Genomic DNA, 12020 nt, shown 5'->3' with positions numbered 1-12020 from the left:
AGGCAGACATGCAAGTTTATGAGAGTTTATCTGTACTCTGTACATGTACATATTAATAACCTCTATTACTGTTACTATTATCTGGATGTATTACTAAACTTGGCAAGGCACAGATTGTTACTGGTATAGGAGAGGCTGGAAATGATTACAGATGGCATCACAATCTAAACAAAAGAAACTGTTCTCAGTGAAAATGTGACCTTCACTCCTATGTAGATCACAAGAGACACTTCACACATACAGTGGTGTGAAAAACTATTTGCCCCCTTCCTGATTTCTTATTCTTTTGCATGTTTGTCACACAAAATGTTTCTGATCATCAAACACATTTAACCATTAGTCAAATATAACACAAGTAAACACAAAATGCAGTTTGTAAATGGTGGTTTTTATTATTTAGGGAGAAAAAAAAATCCAAACCTACATGGCCCTGTGTGAAAAAGTAATTGCCCCCTGAACCTAATAACTGGTTGGGCCACCCTTAGCAGCAATAACTGCAATCAAGCGTTTGCGATAATTTGCAATGAGTCTATTACAGCGCTCTGGAGGAATTTTGGCCCACTCATCTTTGCAAATTGTTGTAATTCAGCTTTATTTGAGGGTTTTCTAGCATGAACCGCCTTTTTAAGGTCATGCCATAGCATCTCAATTGGATTCAGGTCAGGACTTTGACTAGGCCACTCCAAAGTCTTCATTTTGTTTTTCTTCAGCCATTCAGAGGTGGATTTGCTGGTGTGTTTTGGGTCATTGTCCTGTTGCAGCACCCAAGATCGCTTCAGCTTGAGTTGACGAACAGATGGCCGGACATTCTCCTTCAGGATTTTTTGGTAGACAGTAGAATTCATGGTTCCATCTATCACAGCAAGCCTTCCAGGTCCTGAAGCAGCAAAACAACCCCAGACCATCACACTACCACCACCATATTTTACTGTTGGTATGATGCTCTTTTTCTGAAATGCTGTGTTCCTTTTATGCCAGATGTAACGGGACATTTGCCTTCCAAAAAGTTCAACTTTTGTCTCATCAGTCCACAAGGTATTTTCCCAAAAGTCTTGGCAATCATTGAGATGTTTCTTAGCAAAATTGAGACGAGCTCTTATGTTCTTTTTGCTTAACAGTGGTTTGCGTCTTGGAAATCTGCCATGCAGGCCGTTTTTGCCCAGTCTCTTTCTTATGGTGGAGTCGTGAACACTGACCTTAATTGAGGCAAGTGAGGCCTGCAGTTCTTTAGACGTTGTCCTGGGGTCTTTTGTGACCTCTCGGATGAGTCGTCTCTGCGCTCTTGGGGTAATTTTGGTCGGCCGGCCACTCCTGGGAAGGTTCACCACTGTTCCATATTTTTGCCATTTGTGGATAATGGCTCTCACTGTGGTTCGCTGGAGTCCCAAAGCTTTAGAAATGGCTTTATAACCTTTACCAGACTGATAGATCTCAGTTACTTCTGTTCTCATTTGTTCCTGAATTTCTTTGGATCTTGGCATGATGTCTAGCTTTTGAGGTGCTTTTGGTCTACTTCTCTGTGTCAGGCAGCTCCTATTTAAGTGATTTCTTGATTGAAACAGGTGTGGCAGTAATCAGGCCTGGGGGTGGCTACGGAAATTGAACTCAGGTGTGATACACCACAGTTAGGTTATTTTTTAACAAGGGGGCAATTACTTTTTCACACATGGCCATGTAGGTTTGGATTTTATTTCTCCCTAAATAATAAAAACCATCATTTAAAAACTGCATTTTGTGTTTACTTGTGTTATATTTGACTAATGGTTAAATGTGTTTGATGATCAGAAACATTTTGTGTGACAAACATGCAAAAGAATAAGAAATCAGGAAGGGGGCAAATAGTTTTTCACACCACTGTACATTACCAATCAAAAGTTTTAGAACAATTCAGTTTTTCCAGTTTTCCTTCAAATGTAATCAGATGAAGTACAATGAATAACCTAAAATGGTGAAAAGGTAAGTACTGCCAGAGATTTAAATTTAAAGTTTACTTTAGCAAAAACTGAAAAAAGGAAAAATCAGAATATTACAAATGGGCCTTCTTCAGGACACAACTAATAGGTTACAACCTACAGATGTTCTGCAGCAATTAAAGCAAATTAAGCCTTACAGGTTGAAGCAAGCAATTTGCACAGGTGCCCCAATTTCTGTTGAAGTAAAAATCCACTGTCTGTCTCAAAGTATAGTTGGAACAGCATAACATAGTGCAACAGGGTGTCAGAAATTATTAAAATTTAACAATGGCAACACTAAAGCAAGCATTAAAATCATAAACACTCATTCTTCCCATATGCAACTGATTCATTCTGTGAAAATGTTGGTTGCACACTTAATCAAAAAACTAGATCAAAGAAAACAAAAGAAGAATGCACCAATCCAGTATACTTTAAACATGAGGACCTTTGAGCTGTTTGGCATTGGTTGCTTATTGTGCCAAATAAATATCTGCCAACAGTGAATGCGCTTCAGGTATACAGGGAAAAGAAACTACTTATACATTGCACTTAATTTTCTAATTCTCATAATGTCACTTAAAGTGGAATTTAGCTTTTTCAAGCTTGTTTAATCCAATTTGGGGTCATGGACACTCAGAACATAACAGCATTTGCCATAAGGCAGATACCACACCTTGCCAGGCCATGGCAGTGGACATAATAAAGAAAAATCGAAGATGATCATGATGGAGCCAGCATAGGCAGAATAATTCAGGAACCCAACCAAAAAGATAATATAATATGTTTACCTGTAAGCCTGCTTTTAAGAGATCAATTTTTAGAAAACTGGGGGCTCCGTCCCCTGCTCGCTTCACTTGCCAACCCCTGTGTTTGGTTAATCCATCCATCCATCCATTATCCAACCTGCTATATCCTAACTACAGGGTCACGGGGGTCTGCTGGAGCCAATCCCAGGGCGCAAGGCAGGAAACAAACCCCGGGCAGGGCGCCAGCCCACCACAGGGCATGCACACACACACCAAGCACAATTTAGAATCGCCAATCCACCCAACCTGCATGTCTTTGGACTGTGGGAAGAAGCACCCGGAGGAAAGCCACGCAGACATGGGGAGAACATGCAAACTCCACACAGGGAGGACCCAGGAAGCGAACCCAGGTCTCCTAACTGCGAGGCAGCAGCGCTACCCACTGTGCCACCGTGCCGCTGTTTGGTTAATCGGATATACAATTTTAAAAGCTTTTTTTTTTTTGGAATTGTTTCAATTTCATTAGTTGCACTTTTACTTTAAAGGTTTAATAAAAACAATATTTGGAATTACCTTTTCTTCAAGATCGCATAGAATTTTGAATCCATTTTTTGAGACACATTGTGACAACGCAACGTATAATCGCCCGTGAGTGAATATTGTTTCTGTTTCACTAATAAATAATCAGACTTTTTCTAATGGTTGTCCCTGTGATTTGTAATTGTCATAGCAAAAGCTATTCTCACGGTAAACTGTAAACATTTTAATACGAATGGCGTATCATGATCTCCTTTGGTGTCTAATGTTATTCGCAGAATATATGCATCACCTTTCTTGTCGCCTGTTAAAATTTTTCCCCATGCTGTTCTTTCTGGGTGCCGCCAGTGTGCAAAACTGTGCAGAGAACTTGCGTATGCCAGGGTTGGAGCTACCATGAAAATGTGCGTGGCTTTACGAAAAGTTTAGGTTTTATACATTGTGATTTGAGTGGGGAAACGTTTGTACGCAACATTTTTGTGCTTACGCACCGTTTATACATGAGGCCCCAGATGAGGAAGGATAATCAATTATGTAGCCATACAGAATGCTAGAAATGAAAATGATGCTCATGATATCAAGAGTCAGTACATTTTCGACACACCATTTAAAATTTCTGTAATTTACCTCTGTTATTGTAATGGTTCATGATATAACAATTATGTCTAGTCTCTCTATTATAAAAGAAAATCCTGTGGGATACAATGACTAGGAGACGATACGTGATCATCACGGAAGACAAATAAAAGACCCGTGAGATGAAAGAGAATGGCCACGGAGCGTCTCGCTGGGATATAGAACATGAGATTCTTGCAAGACACGACGCAACAGCAGCTGAGCCTACCTGGAAAGGGATCTCTTTTTGAACTACCTTTCCCAAGGTTTCTTCCATTTTTTTCCCTACAAGGATTTTTTGGAAATTTTTCCTTGTCTTCTTAAAGAGTCAAGAGGCAGGGCCTGTTGAAGCCCATTGCGGCACTTTTTGTGTGATTTTGGGCTACATAAAAATAAATTGTATTGTGTATTGTATTAACTGACCAGATCAATATCCCAGAAGTTTCATTGACTTGATGCTATATTCTGATTAAAGTGTTCCTTTATTTTTTTTGAGCAGTATATAAAAGAATTTTAAGTGAAAGTATTCTATTCAAAAATGCACTAAAAAGTAAAAAATAATTTTTTCTTCTTGTAGTAAGATTTTGTTGGTCATATGTGACTAAAAATCGTGGGGTGCCCATAAAAGAATTGATATAATTTAATTAAAATGCATTGATTTGTTAAGTTGAATTTTGTACCCAACTTAACTATGGAAAGAAAATGACATATCATATAAAAGTTGATTAAAGTATGTAGGATAATGATTATAATTAGAGAAATGTTCAAATAATAAGTGTAATCTTTTGGAATTTATGCAAGTTAATTGAATTAAATTACTGTAATTCTTTTATGGACATCCGACAGTTTTATTTTTTGTCACACATGACCAACAAAATCTTAGTTCTAGAAAAAATATACATTTTTTACTTTTTAGTGCATTTTTAATGAAATCCTGTCTCTTAAAAGTCTTTTTTTACATATTTTAGCTGTCCTAATGCCATACAGTCCTTGGCATGTTACAGAAGATCAGCATGCATGCAAAGTTTGAAGGAAATCAGTTAGGTAGAAGTGGGTAAAAAATTGATTTCAAAATTTTATCCAGACAGAGGGTAAACTGAGTAAAAATCATGTAAATAATAATCATAATAATATTATTAATAATAATAATTAAGAAAAGGTAAAATTGGCTATCGTATCAATCTGGCCTATTTTTTTTTACCCCTCTGGGTTGCACAATCATTTTACTTTGGGTGCCTTCTACATTATGATTTGTCACTTACTGAGAAAGAGTGGTAGCACTGCTGTCTTGCAGTTAGGAGACCTGGGACTTCCTGGGTCCTCCCTGTGTGGAGTTTGCATGTTCTCCTCGTGTCTGCATGGGATTCCTCTGGGTACTCCAGTTTCCTCCCACAGTCCAAAGACATGCAGGTTAGGTGCATTGGTTATCCTAAATTGTCCCTAGTGTGTGCTTGGTGTGTGGGTGTGTGTGCCCTGCGGTGGGCTGGCACCCTGCCCGGGGTTTGTTCCTGCCTTGCGCCCTGTGCTGACTGAGATTGGCTCCAGCAGACCCCTGTGACCCTGTGTTAGAATATAGAGGGATGGACAATGACTGACTGACTGACTGACTTACTGAGGAGATGGACCCTTCATTCCCTTTTGACACTTCCAGCCACACTTCCTTAAAATTATGCAGATAAATTTTATAAATTGGATACTGATCATCTTTGAAAGTTTCACAAATGGAACTACACTGCATAGTAGGTATTTCATGTATAAGGGCACCATAACAAAAATGTGATTATTCCTGTCATTACATGAGCTGGTCCTCCAGTCGAAGTCACAGAGTGGCATCTAGATTAACAGAAAGCTGAGCGGAAAGATTTGGAATATTCAGTTCAGTTTTGAATATTCAAACTGCAAAAATACTTATCTAAATTCAGACCCACAATTGACAATAGTAGAAGGATACAGGAAGAACCAGACGTAAATGCACATGAATGCAATAGTCAAATTAGTCACACTCATGAAGTAAAAATTTGTATTGAAATGACATGCACCACATTCAATTATTTAAGAAAGGTGCTCTGTAGTATGAGTCTGAACCTAACAATCTAGGTATGAATGCTGAGATGTTGAGTATTCTCAGTTCTGCTTTGTGGAAGAGATGCAAGGGCACTTACAGAAAATACCTGTAAGTACTTGGAGGCATTTGAGATGTGGTGCTACTGTATTGCCATGGAGAAAAACTTACTCTCACTTGAGAAAAGGCACATGGAGTCTCTGGATGAGCAATCAGAATCAGACTTTATTGCATAGAGCACAAAGCCATCTCAGTTCAATGAAGTTGAAACCTGTTCATTTGGAGAACTTGTATTTATTACAATTCTTATCACAAAACAACCTTGCTTTAGACATTTTCCACTACTATCAGACTCCTAGAGCACAACACTCACATCCTGTTGTTTTGCTTTTTTCCACCAATATTTCTTTATGCTCATTTGGCATAATTACTTTCTATCCATGTTTCATCAGTATGATCTTGTCTCGAAGGTCACACATGCCAACTGGACTAGGGAGTGACCAGTACCTAATAATCCCTTCATATTCATTTAATTATTTGTCATATTCCTGACCTTGAGCTGATAAAATATTGGAGGTTTTCCAGTTATTTAGAAGAATAAAACTGTACAGACATGAACCTTTAATGTTTAAACGACTTAAAGCTAGCTATTGCAATTTGTTTTACTTAATTTGATTGAGATTACATTGATACATAGATTTAAAATTTCTGTACTACCAATACAAGTTTAGGGTATTTTGGACACATCAGGTGTCTAATGATATAACAGCCCGACACATGAAGAAGAGAACTCCTCCCCACCATTAAAAAGATGAAATTGTCCATGGTCTTCACAATGACAAATACAGGTTGTTGAAGTTAGTTATACAGGGGAAATGTGAGGACCAGGCTACCACAGGAAATCATTGCTGTAGAACTTGAGAGACTGGAGGGGAATGACCTTGATTACCTTGTTCAGAACAGAGGTGGACAAAACCTTCTTGACCAGAATTGTTGCCAACATCTATTAAGTACATGGCACATTAAGAAGAACTATCACCATAGTTTAATGCTATTGTATTTTTATTCACATTTACAATTTTGATGCTGCACTTTGGTTGAATAAAAAACAAAGACAAAATGAAGAACTGAACTTGTGTATCTCAGTTGTCATCATACATTTTATCACAATATTCTCAGACAAAGCTGCAGGACTTGAGTACTTGTTTTAGTTATCAGTTGTCTGTTACAAAGCATACATGTGCATTCATTTAATCTTTTATTTTTTGTAAAGTGCAAACTCTTGTTTCCTGTAAATTTGGAACAGATGAAAAAACTATGATGTATGATGTTTTGAAAAGTGCTTTAACTTTCTTTAAATGTTTGTTAATCTAAATTCTTCAGTGTGATTTTCAAACATTTACAGTATTTTTGCTCAATTCATTTTAATAGTAAAATAGAACCTCATTCTAATCAAAGCTGCATGTCTTCTGACTGTGTAAGGAAACTGAAGTACACAAACATAAACCCATGTGACATGCAATGGAATTTGAACCCTAGAATCTTTTGCTGTAAGGTGGTACTACTGCTAAGTCAAATTGTGCTGCGTTATGTTTATCTTACTCAGAAAATGTAAGGAACTGTGCTCAAACTTGTCATGACATTTTTATAGACAAGGATTGGTGGGATTTTATAAAAATAAAATACACAAGTCAATTAAAAAGAAAAGCTTGTGGGCCATTCCTTTGATAGAAACTGTTGAAACTTGCTGAATTTCTTTACTTTTGTGGTAAGAATTGTAAAAAGTAACTGATGAATCTTGTATCTTGGTTTTCCTTGAATATTTATAATACACAAATTTTACTGTGATTTTCATTGTTTTCTTGTGCTAATACACAGGTAGTAAGCATCTCCTCCAAAGTTCACCAGCAGTGGTCTTAAACTTTTAGAAAAATCTGGTGTGCTGTTGTTAATAATTGTCCTTATAGCAGGATATAAAAGCCTCTGTGTTCAGAGTGAATGGTATAATGCTTGTTGCATTCCTTTAAAGCCATGCTTTGGTTTTGCCCTCAATCTATTTTAACTCTAATTTCAGTATTTCTTTCTGAAACATTTTGTATATGGTGAGGGAAATGATTCAGACCTTGCCTTTCTGTGAAAGCCAAAGAGAAATAGTGAGTAGATGTTAACGACTTTTACAACGTCAGTTCTCTTTCATTTCCTCAGCTGGTGTCATAACTATTGATCACTTGCACCTCTCTGCCATCTGTTATGCCCCAGACTGTTAGTTCACACCTTAGATATCATATTTCTGAATATACGAGGGATGTTCAAAAAGTTTCTGCACTTTTATATTTTCGCTGGAAACGGTGAAGGTAGGAGGAGTTGTAGTTGGGCATTAAAACGTTGGTACGACGCTGGGAAAATTACATTGCAAACAAAGATGACTATGTAGAAAGGTGATGTAATTTGTTTTTGAAATTCTTAATACAGTTAAAAAAATAAGTGTGGAAACTTTTTGAACGTCTGTTTATTTTACTATAGAAAAATTGTTTTTTTATTGTGAGCATCACATTGTTAGGTTTTAGAACTCTTTTAAGAAAACCTTCCGTTATTGTGTTTTTTATATTCAGTGTTCAGTTTTGCATTACTTTGTCAAGAGGGTACAAACAGACATGGCAAAAGCTGCTGTATCCACACTGAATCAGACGAAATTTGAATAGACAGGAAAACTTATTTTTCAGGTTATGATGATTGAATTACTCTACTGTATATGGGAAGCTCATTACAAACTGAAAGTCTTTTTTTGTATTTACTAGTTTGCTTCTTTTTTTCTCTCTTTTAGAGCTTTTCGAGGCAAGCACATAACACTTACAGTTCACTTTCCTAACCAACACTGCCAAATAGATGACCTGGATGTTTGGTCTCATACAAATGACACCATAGGGTCAGTAAGGAGGTTTATTTTGAATCGTATAAAGGCCAATACCACACATACTACAATAGACCTTTTTATTGGTGGTGAACTTATTGATTCCATGGATGATAATAAATTAATTGGACAACTAAACATTAAGGATAAAACTGTAAGTAGTTTTTACTTAATTTTATATGCAGTTTTACATTTTCAGTATTCACTTACTCTTTTTTTTTTTTTCCCCTAAGCTTGTAACAGCAAAGCTTGTGCACATGAACTCAGCTATGCCATCAAGTCTGGATAGTTCTTCAGATTCATCTGTTGGCTCTACTGGAAATAATGGAAACCATTATAGTGATAGTCCAAGCCCAGAAGCAGAATGTTATCTTCCAGGAGTGGTGAGTTACTATGACACAAATGCTTTAGTAACTTGATTTTAAATGTGCCATCTTCTCTTTGAATGCCGATATACAGTGGTGTGAAAAACTATTTGCCCCCTTCCTGATTTCTTATTCTTTTGCATGTTTGTCACACAAAATGTTTCTGATCATCAAACACATTTAACCATTAGTCAAATATAACACAAGTAAACACAAAATGCAGTTTGTAAATGGTGGTTTTTATTATTTAGGGAGAAAAAAAAATTCAAACCTACATGGCCCTGTGTGAAAAAGTAATTGCCCCCTGAACCTAATAACTGGTTGGGCCACCCTTAGCAGCAATAACTGCAATCAAGTGTTTGCGATAACTTGCAATGAGTCTTTTACAGCGCTCTGGAGGAATTTTGGCCCACTCATCTTTGCAAAATTGTTGTAATTCAGCTTTATTTGAGGATTTTCTAGCATGAACCGCCTTTTTAAGGTCATGCCATAGCATCTCAATTGGATTCAGGTCAGGACTTTGACTAGGCCACTCCAAAGTCTTCATTTTGTTTTTCTTCAGCCATTCAGAGGTGGATTTGCTGGTGTGTTTTGGGTCATTGTCCTGTTGCAGCACCCAAGATCGCTTCAGCTTGAGTTGACGAACAGATGGCCGGACATTCTCCTTCAGGATTTTTGGTAGACAGTAGAATTCATGGTTCCATCTATCACAGCAAGCCTTCCAGGTCCTGAAGCAGCAAAACAACCCCAGACCATCACACTACCACCACCATATTTTACTGTTGGTATGATGTTCTTTTTCTGAAATGCTGTGTTCCTTTTACGCCAGATGTAACGGGACATTTGCCTTCCAAAAAGTTCAACTTTTGTCTCATCAGTCCACAAGGTATTTTCCCAAAAGTCTTGGCAATCATTGAGATGTTTCTTAGCAAAATTGAGACGAGCCCTAATGTTCTTTTTGCTTAACAGTGGTTTGCGTCTTGGACATCTGCCATGCAGGCCATTTTTGCCCAGTCTCTTTCTTATGGTGGAGTCGTGAACACTGACCTTAATTGAGGCAAGTGAGGCCTGCAGTTCTTTAGACGTTGTCCTGGGGTCTTTTGTGACCTCTCGGATGAGTCGTCTCTGCGCTCTTGGGGTAATTTTGGTTGGCCGGCCACTCCTGGGAAGGTTCACCACTGTTCCATGTTTTTGCCATTTGTGGATAATGGCTCTCACTGTGGTTCGCTGGAGTCCCAAAGCTTTAGAAATGGCTTTATAACCTTTACCAGACTGATAGATCTCAATTACTTCTGTTCTCATTTGTTCCTGAATTTCTTTGGATCTTGGCATGATGTCTAGCTTTTGAGGTGCTTTTGGTCTACTTCTCTGTGTCAGGCAGCTCCTATTTAAGTGATTTCTTGATTGAAACAGCTGTGGCAGTAATCAGGCCTGGGGGTGGCTACGGAAATTGAACTCAGGTGTGATACACCACAGTTAGGTTATTTTTTAACAAGGGGGCAATTACTTTTTCACACAGGGCCATGTAGGTTTGGATTTTTTTTCTCCCTAAATAATAAAAACCATCATTTAAAAACTGCATTTTGTGTTTACTTGTGTTATATTTGACTAATGGTTAAATGTGTTTGATGATCAGAAACATTTTGTGTGACAAACATGCAAAAGAATAAGAAATCAGGAAGGGGGCAAATAGTTTTTCACACCACTGTATGTATATATATATATATATATATATATATATATATATATATATATATATATAATGTGTATAAAATACATTTTTATTTTACTTGTGTAAAGTACAACATTACAATGACTTACCACCCTATAAACAATTTGATTCACAATCATTTGTGTAGCATGGCTGGTAGGAATGTATTGAAAATTTAATGTCACCATTTTTTCCTTTTCAGATTATGTCACTTCATCAACATTACATAACCTTCCTCTGGCAAGTTTCAGACTTGGGTTGCAGTTTGAACATGCCACTGCTGAGAGATGGTGCTCGTGTGCTCATGAAAATAATGCCTCCTGGTACGATAGCACCAGACCTTTTTTATTGTCTTTAAAGTCAATAAGTGCAATTACAAGGATAAAGCATCTCATGATTGTCAAGTTCTATTAACTTTTATATAATATCATATGTGCTTTAGTGTGGAGATGAGACTTGGTTTTAAAGCAGTTTCAATTTAATTCTTCTGTCAGATGAAACTACAGCAGCAGAACTGCAAGCTAATTGCCTCAATCACGCTAAGCATGGTGAAAAAAGCCTGAGCCCAACTCTAGATTCTCTGTTTTTCGGCCCATCTCCATCTCAGGTTCTCTACCTAACAGAGGTTTGTATTTATTTTTCTGATGAACTTAACACAAAATACTTGAAAACCCCTTGCACCACCCTTCCTTTAATCAGCGTGCAAGGTCTTGAGTTATTTATTATGGTGTCGCCACCTCCATTATTGGCATGTACAATATATGTCACCATCAGCCTTTGAACACATAACCAAATCACAGTTTACTCCAAATTTAAGTAAAAAAACTTTCTCTTTACTTAAATGCAAAATGAATAACAGGTTTCCAAATGTGGCATTTTAAAAATATATACAACACATAATGTAACACAAACACTATATTATTTACAGTTATACAGTATATATCGTCCGTCCGATACTACTGATGAGCTCACCCTTATTAATTACCACAGTCAGTGAAGTTTACTCACTACGTTGGGGGCCGCAAACCGTAGCTCGGGTGCGTGGTGGCCAAACAAACAAAACAGAACCGGTCCCTTCACTTGAGGATTTAACTCAAGCCACATAAAACAAACAAAAA

The 12020-nt window shown here is 37.4% G+C and overlaps 1 protein-coding gene across 1 annotated transcript in view; it reads left to right on the top strand.

The window, feature by feature from the left end:
- Positions 1–12020, top strand: part of LOC114651133 (probable ubiquitin carboxyl-terminal hydrolase FAF-X) — a 229739-nt gene that overhangs the window by 111811 nt on the left and 105908 nt on the right. Inside the window, exons 18-21 of the mRNA XM_051926139.1 lie at positions 8740–8980; positions 9060–9209; positions 11105–11225; positions 11397–11527. Of these exons, the coding sequence (XP_051782099.1) occupies positions 8740–8980; positions 9060–9209; positions 11105–11225; positions 11397–11527 (643 nt within the window). The remainder of the gene's footprint in view (positions 1–8739; positions 8981–9059; positions 9210–11104; positions 11226–11396; positions 11528–12020) is intronic.

This window comes from Erpetoichthys calabaricus, chromosome 4, assembly GCF_900747795.2.
Source record: "Erpetoichthys calabaricus chromosome 4, fErpCal1.3, whole genome shotgun sequence".
Classification (NCBI taxonomy): Eukaryota; Metazoa; Chordata; class Cladistia; order Polypteriformes; family Polypteridae; genus Erpetoichthys; species Erpetoichthys calabaricus.
This window is presented reverse-complemented; position numbering and strand designations above follow the sequence as displayed.